The 14,204-nt window shown below is 44.8% G+C and overlaps 1 protein-coding gene across 1 annotated transcript in view; it reads left to right on the top strand.

Annotated features, from left to right (window-relative positions):
• The window catches only part of baiap2b (BAR/IMD domain containing adaptor protein 2b), a 60,573-nt gene that overhangs the window by 5,012 nt on the left and 41,357 nt on the right, over nt 1-14,204 (top strand). The window contains exon 2 of the mRNA XM_079182378.1: nt 11,979-12,054. Within this exon, the coding sequence (XP_079038504.1) occupies nt 11,979-12,054 (76 nt within the window). The remainder of the gene's footprint in view (nt 1-11,978; nt 12,055-14,204) is intronic.

A 14,204-nucleotide genomic window follows, 5' to 3' on the forward strand; every position in this document is an offset into this window, starting at 1 on the left:
TCGTGATGCTGACTGACAGAGTCGGGGGGTGTTGGGTTGTGTTACGTAAGAGGGAAGCAGGTAGAGTGTTCAGGCTGGCACTTATTGATCATATTGAGGATCATTCCAGCTTTACCTCCTGGTTTTACTGTTCAGTCTGTAGGCAAGAAACAAGCTCAAATAATCCAACTGTACGTCACATCTACATGTACGGCACACTGACAAAACAGGGAAGTGGTTCCTGGTCTTGCTTTCATCAGGTGGACAGTACGGCTGGTCAACATCACCGTTTTGAATATTCGTTCCTAAAAAAACACACAGGTTCAACTATTTGAATATCTATCTGCGCGTTGTGTCCTAACTGAGCGATGCAGCTCTGTTTACTGCGGCGCTTTCAGCTGAACCTTTGTCAGAGGCCTGGTTGTCTTTATTCCTGTTGCTCGCCGCAGTGGACGAGGAACGGCTGAAGAGTTATCTATGTGACACCTCCTCATTTCACTGCAAAGACCTTCATACGGTGCTGGCTGGCTGGAGGAGATTCTCTGAAAGTTGTATGTCATTTCCAGTAAATATCACAGTCTGAAGGTCTGATCTGAAGCTCACAGCTGATCGGTACGTTTTTATTTTTTCACGTGACGCATCGTAACGCTTGCTGTTAGGACTCGGTGTCTCTCTCACCGTGTGGCCGAGTTCTCTGCCGTCATTACCGTTGTTGAATTATTCCTCGTTCAGCTTGACTTTACATTTTATTTTCACTTAATGATGGTGACGTTGGGACTCCCATCATGCAGTGCGTTCTGTGCGTGTGATGCAGAAGTGCTGCTTTCCCCCCACAATCAATTCCTCACGTTTCCCATCAAGCTTTTCAGCAACCTCCTGAGAACGGGCTTGACCATACATGCATATAAGTAACTGTGTAGTGATCTGGCTCATTGATACTGGCAACATGTGCTATGGCTGAATAACACTCACTTTGATGAGCTAGAAACGCTTCAACATGATATCGTTGTGACCGTTTGGCCAGTTTATTTTTTACCGGTTTATTTTTTACAGCCATACAGATTTTAGGAATCCAAAAATACATAATGTCTATAACAGAATTGTGTAGTTTGTTTTTACATATGAATGTAATATTTGTTTTTAAGCTCAGGCTGGACCCAGAATCAACATCCAGAAGGCATCAGCTCGGAGCAGGAGTGGCGCAGTCCTTTTTTATTATTTAGAATCTGACCGACTGCTCTGTTACAACACCGCTCTCATAGCTGTCAAACAGCGTAACTGTTGGCATCTGCTGTGTGTGCGTCAGCAGCCTTTAGCACATCTGTAAGTTATCTAACTTGAGCTGGAGGAGTGGAGGCTGTCAGGGAGCAGGAGGATGACGGGACAGACCTCCAAAGAGGGACAGAGGATGGGACAGAATGAATGGAAGCGCAGTGAGGAGACAGGAGTGAGTAATTAGGCTGAAATGAAAGCAGGAAAATGACTCGGAGGCAAGAAAGAGCTGGAATCTCCTGCTGCAGTATTTCTGTATCAAGAGTGAGTTGATTGGAGATGTGGCTGCAGAGTGACGTGTAATCTGTAAAATGAGGTTGGAAGGAGAAAAGGAGGTGGGCTCCCTCAGTGGGGTTTAAAACTGAAATGCACCATTATCTTGCTGCATCCTTTTCAGATGTCATGGTGAACACGCACACAACCGCTCCTGCATGCTGTGCAGCACATCCTGGCGTCACGCGCGCGGCTACACCTTCACACGTTGTGTGTTTGCACGGGAACATGTTGCCAAAATGAATCGCTCCCTGTCATGTTATATCTTTTAGGATCCTCATTGTGGCCGTTGCTATTTGTGAATGAACGCGTGAACATGTGTTCGTGGGAGCTCGTTCCCCTCGTGTGCGTGTGGAGGTAGAACCTGATGCGTCAGTCTGAGGCGATGAGGATCAACTTGGCTCACATGGTGGCGGTGGAGACTCCCTCCCTCCCGTCACCTCCTCGCTCTCCTCACCACGCCGTCAGCTTTCCTGTGGTATGAGCCGAACGTGAGGTGAATAAAGATGGGCTGCCCTGTCACGGGGGTGGGAGGGGGGGGGGGAATTCCAGCACTTCCATATATGGTGGCGGAAGTGCCCCCTCCCTCCCGTCTCCTCCTAAAGCTGCAGCCGTGGAGTAGGGGGCGCTGGCTCTGCCTCTGCTCGCCTGCCCACAGATAAGGGCTCATCTGAAAGGGAAATTGGCTGAACACACACACACACACACACACACACACACACACACACACACACACACACACACACACACACACACACACACACACACACACACACACACAGGCAGTGAATTCTCCTCTCCTGAGGGCGTTGAAGCAGTGCAGCTTTAGCGCGGTGATTGTCACACTGGCTGAGCAGAACAAACAATGTCCATTTCCTGGGAAACAGAATAATGAGGGACAGCAGCGAAACATTAATGGACACAATACATCAGCTGATCAACCCCACACACAGTATATAATGCAGTGGGGATCTACAATGGCTTTCTTCACATTAGCAATAATGGTGTCTGTTGCTTCTTATTTTAATCATACACATTGATACATATATGCATGAATGTGTTGGGGTGCACACGTTATGGCAGAACCGTTGTATTGGACCCATTCAGGCCACTGAGTGTATGAGAGATTAGAAAGCCTCTGCATGGCAGCATACATCAGTCAGGTGCAGCTCATAAGCAGACATAATAAGAATGAAATGAGTTTGCTGCACCTCTGAATACATACTTTAAGTTTTTCATGGTTTGGGCTTTAGGCGCCATATTTCCAATGAAGGAAAAGACATTATTGTGTATTGACTGTACATGTAGGGGTTTAGCAAGTAGGAGAAGATCGCACAGCGCTTTTCTTTTTTTTTTTTTTTGTGTGTGTGTGTGTGTGTGTGTGTGTGTGCGTGTGTGCGTGTGTGCGTGTGTGCGTGTGTGCGTGTGTGTGTGTGTCGTCTTCGTGCTGCCTGCAGGCATCTGTAACTTTCAGAAATAAGCTGTGAATGAGCAGGTGAGCTGAAACACACTGACACGTGTAACCTCAGCGTAACATGAGCAAACTTTCACACAATGATGAGACTGTGCGTTCACTTCGATTGCAACACGTGCAGCTCAGAAAAGGTTTTCTGTTCATTCTGCTGAAACGATGAGCTTTAATAGAAGGTTGTTGTGCTTCTTGTTACATGATATGTTAATGAACTGTTGAAGGAAAGGCTGATGCACTTGAGGCCAACCAGCAACATCCAATCTAATCTCCTGTTTGGAAAGTTTCCGTCAGAGTTCGTGAGAATAAAAACAGCTCTGTGTTTATCAGTAGAAGTCTCTGATAAAGCAGTAGAACAGAACTAAAGAAATGGCTTCACTGAACCGTTGAGTAAGATAACAAAAGCACGAATCCACACACTGGGAAAGGATGCATCCACTCATGTAATAATGTGTATTATTAAGATGGTATACGTCTAAGACCCTTTTCAGAGTGTCTGTGTGTGTGTTCGGGACTTCACCTGTTGTTTGATTGAAAACGTCAAGTGGTGACGGCAAATATGTAAGCGTGTGAGTGATGAGTGTTTGTACACCAGCTGACACTTGAACACGGTGAGAAATGGAAGTGTGGTGGCAGGTTATGGAGAGGAGTGTCACACACACACACACACACACACACACACACACACACACACACACACACACACACACACACACACACACACACACACTCGCAGTAAAACTTGATGACAGGGGTCACCTTGACTTGTGAGTGGTAGCCAAACGCACTCCAGTGCAGCATGAGCCCTCCCAGTTTCCAGGGCGACCATCTAGAGCAAATGGCCTGTTGTGTGTGTGTGTGTGTGTGTGTGTGTGTGTGTGTGTGTGTGTGTGTGTGTGTGTGTGTGTGTGTGTGTGTGTGTGTGTGTGTGTGTGTGTGTGTGTGTGTGTGTGTGTGTGTGTGTGTGTGTGTGTGTGTGTGTGAGAGATCTAGTTAACCTTCACATCGCGACCAGTTCACACACGTTTAAACAGCAGGGGAACAGACGGTGAACTTCACTTATCAACACTGAAACGGTTGACTCTGTAGTGATTACAGTCATGTTGTTTTTAGCATCCTCTTTCACATTCTCCAGTTTCTCTTCAAAGGTTCTCTAGAGACTGTTAATATGTGAGTGATCAAACTTCCTGTGATGTCATCTCCAGCGTTGAATCGTCTGTGTTGAGAGGTGGAAGTGACCTTCGATGTAGTGACGTGATATTTAGGCAGCGATGGAGCGCTCCGGACAACAACATGAACCTTGCAGCGATGACGTTGGTGCAGCCTTTAGTTTCTGGAGAGACTTTTCGTGTATCAGTATTTCTCAGAGGCTGTGTGGAGAAACCCCAAATCAAAATGTTCCATCGGACAGTTCTAATCTTACGGTGGCCAATCCATCTTTACCAAACGTGCACAATCATCACAAAAAAACAGCAGATTTTTGCTTTGTTGGAAACGGACATCTTGGCTTTTTAGTGTTTCAAGATGCTTTTGCACTTCACGTTTTCTTTCAAATATCAAATCAAGCATCATAGTCGCACATCAGTGTGTTACACCCCGTCACTATTCATCTAAAATAAGCATAAAAGAGAATGATTTCGGGTATAAAGCTAACGGATCATGTGGAGACGAAGAACGCCACGATGCCAATCAAAGGCAAAAGTACAAAAGTAGATGTGTTCAATTCATCATCCACTTTGTTTTCTTTTGTTGTTTTTTAACTGTTTGTAGTTTTACACACAATCAGGCCATTGTCTTCCATTGTTCACCCGGTAACAATTGATGTTGGTGACTTTTAGAAATTTGGTTGAAAAGTGAAGGTTTTCTTTTGGATGTTCTGGTTAAATAAATCAACGACTTTATCTTAATGTGTGTGTTTTTAACCAAATGTAGCCCTGATGTTAACTGGCAACAACTGAAGCCTTTTGACTTGCAAATCACCAACTCAGTGCTTCCTGGTACCTGATCTGTAACAGACTTTCAGTGCTCATTGTATAAATACTGATAATACAAATATGAATCCATTGTATAAAGCAACTCGTCCACTCAGTTATTTTAAAGATCTTTGTCTCCACCTGGTCTGTCCCCGTCCCTCCCTCCTCGCTTGGGTTGCCAGGTCTGTTCTTGCTGGTTAATCTGTTTGGCAGCGAGTGGCGCAGCAGGTTCTAATAGTGCCACATGGCTGGCTCGGCTTTACTGTAATTTACGCCCCAACATGATATGAACCTGCTGCTGTTTATGTAGGCTCTGACTCACCCCTCACACTCGTCTCCCACCGCCTACCATCTCTCACACACACACACACACACACACACACACACACACACACACACACACACACACACACACACACACACACACACACACACACACACACACACACACACACACACACACAGCCTTCCCCACACCATCGTGGCAGAGCCAGTGAGGTCTCAATGTTCCTGATGCTGCTTGTTTTCTTACCTTTGTTCTCTCAAGTGTTTACATGTGTGGGAAGTCACTGCTGGATCGGAGGTTGTACTTCATTTTTAACGTCTTCATTGTTAGAAGGCTTCTACATTTTCCAAACTACACACTATATTTTTTTTAATGCCCGGGGTTATGATTTAATTTGCAGTTTCAGATTTTATTTTAACATCATTTCTGTATTTCTTTCCCTCTCCCTAAGCTTTGGACCCTTTCCCACTGGACAAAAAACCCACTCACACCCACTAACACCTGGCTTTACTCCCGGGAGAAATTACTCTGCAGTAGTCACAGGATTATCGGCTCCAGCTGCGACGATGGAAACATGACACCCGATTGGAAACGCTAATTTCCGCCCCTTCTCCAACACGATATCATGATTTACCAATAAATAAAATCACCAGGGGTTTGGACAATTCAACCTTATTAATGTACAAAACATACACTTAATATGCTCTGCTCAAAGCCACCAGACTCAGACAACAGTAGTTTTACTTTGCCGATCATCGGAAAAACACTTCATTCAAACTCAACAGAAACTAAATAAATCTCATCTTTCCACTGTCCAGCAGCGAGTTTGTACATCTGCAGCACTGATTGGGCAGCATGTGTGGATGATGTACGGGCAGCAAGTGACTTGTGTTGTTGTTGTTTTGTAGAGTCAATGAGCTGATAAATATGATAATGTGATATTTTATCGGTATAAAGACATTTTAGGTTGTAACAGAAGCATTTCTGGTACTGGTTTTATTTGACTAACTGTAACTAAAGCTCAACCATAGAACTGGCAGATTAGAAAATACTCACATTGCCAAATGACGACATGACGGACCCATACTTTGTTGTTGTTTAGGTATAAAGGCTTGTTGTTGTGGCTCCCTGACAAACCTCATTAGATGAAATACTTTTTCAGTTTTCCCAAAGGAACATTGTCAAGTGTTCACAAGCTGCTTCCACAGACAAACACTGAAGACAAACAGCCCCACCTCCACAGCAAAACCATCACAGGCCCCCATCGTTCCTGCAGAAACTGATGTTACATGGCAGCCAGTCCTGCCTGCCAGCACAGTGAACAACTACACACACAGATAAACACACATGAGCATGACACAAACTGAATTTTATTCCAGAGTTATGCTTGTACACACACACACACACACACACTTTGTCACACTCTGACGCTTCCAGGGTGAACATCTGCCTCGCCGACCAGCCGAAACATCTTTCGGTGAGACGAAGAGAAGCTTGTTTTCTTCCTTGTGAGGATAAATATTTCAGATGGTGGCCAGACCAACAACATGTCCGTGTGAGATGGATTGTACTCCTCTAAGGGTGTGTGTGTGTGTGTGTGTGTGTGTGTGTGTGTGTGTGTGTGTGTGTGTGTGTGTGTGTGGGGGGGTGCTCTCGTGCTTCCAGTCTTCCACATTACCTGAACGGCTGCAGTAGGACTGTGTTCTTTTCTATTTTTATTTTAAGGTTGAAAAAAAATATTATTTTCACTTTTGGTTATTTAGTTTTTTGCTACTTCCATCACCAGAGCACAGATTGAGCCGGTGGAGCAGTAGTCATTCTGCATTATTATACGTTATAAAATGTACTTCATCAAATTGCTTATTTTGCCCAAACAACAGTCCAAAACCTCAACAATATTAAATTACGATGATTTAAACCTCACATTTCTGTAGCTGGTTACACAGAACATCTGGCATTTTTTCCTGATAAATGATTTATTGATTAATTATATTTTTATGAATTAATTTAATCCATAATCTGGCTGCACTGTTTGTTCGGTTATATAAATATGTAAATATTAAACTGGTGATCAGAGACATTTTCTTCTTCAAGATGACAAATGTGATTCATGTCATCTTAAAGTCGTGCTCAACACTTCATCATAATAAACATTATGACACGTAAAACATTTTATCTGATGTTGTCTCCCTCAAAAAGGTTAATTTGACTTTGGTCTTGAGTCAGCTAATTCTTTGTCTGATATTTCTCTCTTCTGCGTGGGATCAAACCGATATTCTTCACGGTAGATTTCAAAGTGTTCAGTGATTAGCTTCTCTGTGGCATTTAGTCTGCTCCTGTCAGGGAGCCAGGGCGTCCTCAGCGACACTGAAGCTGCATAATGGATGCTAAAAACACTTAATCATCATCATCGTCATCTGTGGATAGAGTCACACTGAGATCAGGAAACAGAAATCCTGCAGCATCTCTATCATTGTTTGTATCTAGAAGACTATTTGAACAGAGCCGAAGATAAGTTTATTGTTGTGCTGGCCCCCACGCTGCAACGTGATAACACAGTCCTTGTATTGTTATCGAGTTTTGGCTTAATTGGCGAAGTGATTAGTCAATTAAAACACATGACCGAAGCACACGGGCAAAGTGAGACAAAGCAGCGTTTGCTGGCTAAATCCCTCATTTCCCACTCCATCAAATGTGCTCTTTCATTCAGTGGAATGCTAATCAGCCTCCGTCCCTGATGCTGACGCAACAAGCTCAGCTGATCGAGAGTGGATTAAACTGGGATCGACCGACGAAATGATCCCCTAAACTGCATAAGCATGTTGTGAGGAGGGGGAAACTCATGAGTTAGCTCCTCATTACCATGTGCAGGGCAGCAATGATGGTGATTGACAGGTGCAGACTCTCTACTCAGGATATTATTCACTGCTAACATTGTGTGTGTGTGTGTGTGTGTGGGGGGGGGGGGGGGGGGGCAGAGTTGTACATCACCAGTACCGACTTAACTGGGTTTGAAAAAGGTCAAGAGTGTTAAATTGGATCCAAACTAGTGCAATGAGCTCGCTCTGCTCCATAATGCCTGATTAATACTTCGATGGCTATAAATAAAGCACTGCTGCAGATTGCGTATAGCACATCATTCTCTCATGATCTGGAACCGCAAAACTGTCCCTCGAACGGGCCAATGCTTCCTGTTGTTACATGTGTGATGAAATCCCACCTCCTGATTCTGAAGTCCAATCAAACTTCTTCACATTTCATGGCGGCGCGTCTCTGCGGCAAGATTCTCCACTGAAATGAGGCTTTAGGCTGCGCACTGAATGTGCAGCTTTGCTTGTGAAGCTCGGCTGCTTTGGATTTTGTTGCTGCTTGTCTCCAGAAAATAGTTTTTCTATTTTAATGTTTAAATGTTTGTCTGTGTACAAATTGAACAAACAAGATATTTTGTGAGCTTGAACTTTGGATGGAGCCAGGCTAGCCGTTTCCCCTTGATTCCAGTATTTATGCTAAGCTAAGCTAATCTCCGTCAGTTGTTGCCAGTGTTGTCCATAGCCGGGGGTTAACACATCAGTCACAATGGTTGGAGGACTTTAGCTTATTTTATTGAATTAAAAAGAGGTTGTCGTGTTGTATCGTGTTTAGTCGGTATCAGAAACACTGGAGGTATTTTAACAACAGCCACACCGCTTCACCCGAAGAACGCGAGACGTGAGGCCAAACCTGTCCGACAGTGAGATTACATAAGACATCTCATCATCACTCAGTCGCAGGCATGAAAACACTCACAAACACAGAGAAATTCCTCTGTGCGTCTGTTGATTGAGACATGAGAACTGGGCCGCTCTCCATCTTCTATATTTGTTCTTTTGTAGAGCGTCCCTTTCTTCCTGCCAGGCGGCGGTGCAGCCGCGGCGATGATTACCGCTGCTGGAGCGCTTCCACGCACTCGGTTTGTTCGGCAGCCGATGCCTTACGTAACAGAAAATACACCCAGGGATAGCAAAGAGGGGCGAGAGGGACTCTGGGTATAAATAGGTTTGTTTGTACCCAGAACTCCACAAAGAGACGGCGCTAACCTCGTTTTCTCTTTTCCATGTTTGTGTGTGTGATTATGACATCAGATGTTGTAGCAATGTTAGAAAAATGTTCTCCAAGAATCCATAGCATGAGTGCTTTTGATCAGAAGTACAACCAGTTTCCATCCAGAAATCCTCACATAGATCAAGATCCTTTTCCACTCATGATGTGTTTGTTAACAGCACAAGGCCCACTCCTCTTCTTCCACCGGATTTAAGCACCTTGAAGCTGTTCTCTCTCTACATTCACCGGGCAGTCAGCCTAATTTTCCTTGCACCCCTGCGTCGTCCTGCTCTACTTCCCTTTTTTGAAGTCATGGAGAAGTTTGTGCACCAAGGTGACTGTTGTGCGTCAGCCGGCGGGCATTAGCAGGCGTCCCTCGTAGCGAGCAGCCACAAAAACGACGTCTGTCAACTTCAAATGTACCCTTGTACCCTTGTCCCCCCCCCCCCCCCCCCCCCCCGCCTTATGCCCGTTCTTCTGTGCTCTGTCAACTTTACTCTTCTACAATTCCAAGCTATAAAGTAACCTGTTTCGACTTTAACTGAACTAGTGCTGAATGTGTGACCAGGTCTTAATCATTCAAAGGCTGCTTGTAAGTCTTCCCCTCGTCCCTCCTTCCCTTTACCTCTCTGCGTTCATCCTTTGCTGCCATTTCAAAGTTATAAAAGAAAGTCAAAGAAAGAGAAGGCTGGGTGTTAAATTGCTGGGTTTTGCCGGAGATCCAACAGAAGTGAAAGGGCAGCTTGGACTGAGGGGGAGGTTGAGTCACTGCAGAGCCGATAAAACTCATTATTTATTTCTTTGTGACTTTTCCTTCAGCCGTTAACGAGGGCTCAGGTCTCTGCCTGTTGTCCTGATGTGACGCGCTGACCATCACTCGATCTGTCACGAGAACGAGAGATTTGGATTCATTTACTGCTTTGAATATCTGTTAATGTGTTAATAAATCCGTTCTCTTTGAGCCTTTTCTCCCTGTTGTTCTGATCACCCAGAACTGGATCATGCAAGACACAAAGTCACATCTCATGTTTGCTGACTGATCACCAAAATCATCCAATCGCATCATCTGTGTTTGTGCTCTTTGCTGTTATTGGAGGTTGAGTTATTCCTCCCTCTCTCTGTTTTCACAGTTTATATCAGTGGTGAAGCTGAAACCTGCAGGAAGACTCGAGACCGCTCAGTATTACTGGTAGACCGACTGAATTGGAGTAATCAATGTCATGTTGACATCTTATAGTATTTCACTGAGCCAACACCAGGGAAAGCCACGACACTAACTTTGTTTATGTCTTTGTTATTTATGTACGTTTCAAATGTTTGCTGTCACTCAGAAAAAAAGAAGATGCTGCTTTCTGCTGGTACATGCTGTTACAGTCAGAACCAGAACCAGAACCAGCCAGACCTTCACCAGCGTTGGTGTGTTTACTCGCGAGTGCATCTGTTTTAGAGACGGCGGTGAAGCAAATGACTGTTGTTTGACTGTGATGTTGACGGGTTAGTGCAACGTTTCACTCCACAAACGAATGTGCAAAGTGATTCAACTGACAAAGAACCAGAAAAAACAAACAGGAAATCTGTAAAGTCTTTGGAGGCGAAGTATCCCAAAATCTATACAGAAAATTACACTGCAAAGCATGAACAACATACACCTGACATGTATACACATGTTCATTATTAAGCTGATTTACATCTGCATTCACTCACAATATAAGGTGACTAACAATGGCAACCGTATTTTAAGCTTTGGCAACCAAAAGCTGAAGCCACTTCAAAAGTTAGTGCTGAAGCCCGACCTGTAGATGCTTGTTTATCGGTCAACCACTATTCACAATGGTCTGTTCTGATTAATGGCTGAGAATGTGGTTTGTTTTGTTTCTGCATGCGTATCTTGATCCACCTTTATCCATGAGCTCTAGATAATATGACCTTGTTTTGTGCAGCTGAAGCATATTCTGACCTGACCAGGATGTCGCTATGGTGCCAAATGATCACATGGAGCTTTATGGTGTTGGTTACACGTTTTCAGATATCTGCCTCTGAGATTTGATGGCACCGTGGATAGATACCACCGGAGATGAGTGAGAAAATGGGTTTTATTTATAAGTCAGTTGATCTGATCCTTGGGAAAAAAAAAATCAATTAGCAGTAGCAGTGTGCCAGAGTTCAGAGTGTTAGAGAGACGGCAGGAAACCGCGATGGGTCCAGGTCTGCTGCTGAGCCGAGGTGAGTCAGCAGCCAAAACCAGGTTTTATTTTAATACAGACAGCAGGGGAAGTGAGAGAAAACAGTCCCCCCCCCCCCCCCCCCCCCCCATCTACAAACACACACACACACATACCACAACATACACACACAAGCCCCCCCCCCTCCCTGTGACTCTCTCTTTCTCATTATTACCCTTATATTTCATCCGTCCAGTCCTTGCCATGAGCTTGAATTGAATCCCTGCTTCACTCCTCTTCCTCCTGGTTGGCTCAGCTGACTCTGCTGTGTGTACGTATGTGTGTCTGTGTGTGTGTGTGTGTGTGTGTTCATGCCCCAGTAAAGAGTGATGCTCCTCATTTGAGCTCATATCAGTGATTGTATCAGTATCTTTTCTGCTACTTGACTAAACAAACGTGCTGTTTTTTCCCCATCCTTTTTCCAGTCCATCATGGAGCAGTTCAACCCCTGCTTGCGGAACTTCATAGCCATGGGAAAAAGCTACGAGAAGGCGCTGACCAGTGAGTACACCGACCATTTCTGGTTTCCTCTCCGTCTTCGTCCTTCTCTCATTCCTCCTGTCTGTCCAGTAGTCCAGGCAGAGGGCCAGCAGACCCGACGCTTGGCGCTGCTTTTATATCCTCTTCATTTTCCCTGAGTAGAGATGTGCTGTGATGACAACACAGATGTTCAGTGGCTTCTAGTGTTGTTGACGTCTGCATCAAGCCAGAGTCCAGAATCCTTAAAACTCTTTGAACCACAGAAGCTCGTTTGTTGCTCTGTGGCAGAAGTGACAGCAGTAATGTCCCCCTGCAGAGACAGTCACAGAATATCTCTTTCAAATGTTAAAGATTTGCTTGTCAGAGATGACACTCTGGGGTTGATGTCCTCTGATTGTCCCTCTGTGATGATGTCCATTGTCCACACGTCCTCCTCCGTCTGAAACCGGTTCATTGGTCTTAAATGTCTGCCTCTATTGTACGTCCTTTGTCATCGCTTTTCGTGGCTTGCACAGGGTTTGCATGGTCGTTTGTGTCTGTGTGTGTGTGTGTGTGTGTGTGTGTGTGTGTGTGTGTGTGTGTGTGTGAGCGACTGAGAGATTGAGGTGTTCGTGCAGCAGTGGCTCAAGGTTAAAGACAAAAGCACTGGAAATGTCTTGGGGGGAGCTAAGTGGAGCATAAGCCAATGGGAAGTGGAACAGAAGGAGTCGCGAGAATCTCGGTGCCCCCCCACGGGAACGAGGAAACGAGAACGAGCCGGTAACCAGGACAAGACGGGGAACTAAAAAAAAAAAAAAAAAAAGGGGCGGAAGAAAAGGTTTAGAGACTTATTCAGAAACATGAGGAGAAACTGAGTTCAAAATGAAATATTAGACATAAAGAGAAGTAAACAGACGTCATCGTTGTCTTGAAGAATGTCCTGCAGTTTATTAGTGTTACATTCACTTTGATTAGAGTCACCCAGTGATTCAAATATTTAATGCTTCGGCTCAAAATAATCTAAGCCTTGTCATGTCCATGTCGTCAGATAAGACAAGCCTCCAAATGCTCATTTATTGATATGAAAACTTCTTTTCCACCGCACTCTTTCATGTCACTCTGTGGGGAGGAGCTCTATCGGGATCCTATTGTATCTCCAGTGATGGTGCAGCTGTTGTGCTCGGCATGCTGCGTGGAGCAGGGCTCTCCTTCGTGTGCTCGGAGGGAAGACTCAGCAGCCAGCAAGGCCAATAAAGGAGGCCTCACTCCAGTCTGATAGATAAGGCTAAAAATAGCCCCGCGACTCCCCGAGCGGGGATTACACTTCATCAATGCCAGGCGTGGGGCACAGAGGAATGGTTTACAGTAGAGCGGACACCCGGTGAGAAGCTATTGTCACTGGACAAATGCCAGTGCCACCTCTGTTTTTCTAGAAGTAGAACTAGGGCGGCAGGTTTGCCTCTCTGGAGACTGTGGAAACCAACATGACGGAGGGAGGAAGCTGACTTTGTTTTTGTTTGCTTGCGTTTGGGTTTGATTGGACTGGATGTGGGATGGGGTGGTTTGGGATGTGGTGCTTAGCTGGTATTCAGACTTTATTAAAAATCTTTATTGCAGGTTCGTGCAGCACTGTTGCAGGCTGGGAAGTATTGTAGGTGGGAGGGAACAGAGAGAGCGTCCCACCTGGCTACATGTGTGGAAGGAAAGAGAGGCCGTTCAGCACTGATTTGGTTCTTTTAAAGGTCAGAAGACATCTCGTCTAGGTTAAAACTGAGGCTAAGAGAGAGATCTAGATTACATGTTTCAATTGAATTATTATATTGTAATCAGCGGGACTAATGATTATATTTATCTTTGGATAATATACCAACTACAGAGTGCTGCAGAAATGAGTCAGAATTTGTTCACTTCCTGTTCCCTTGTCTCAAAGTCGATGTGTTTTGGTTTAGATGTCTGAAATAATGTGCTTCACACGAGCTGAGTAGATTCTAATGTTTAGTTCTGCAATATAAAGTAGGTCAGTAAATACATTTAGAAGCTTCTTCGTGTCTTAAAAAGAGTGTAAATGAGACGACTAAACGTCCTCACTAGAACACTCGTCCTCCTTCAGCTCAGTGGAGGAGACGCGAAGTCATGTGTCCGTGGTGGAGTTCCTTTATAGCAATGGATTGTCAGTGTTGCTGTCTGAAACT

This window comes from Pholis gunnellus (assembly GCF_910591455.1).
Source record: "Pholis gunnellus genome assembly, chromosome: 21".
NCBI classification, from domain to species: Eukaryota; Metazoa; Chordata; class Actinopteri; order Perciformes; family Pholidae; genus Pholis; species Pholis gunnellus.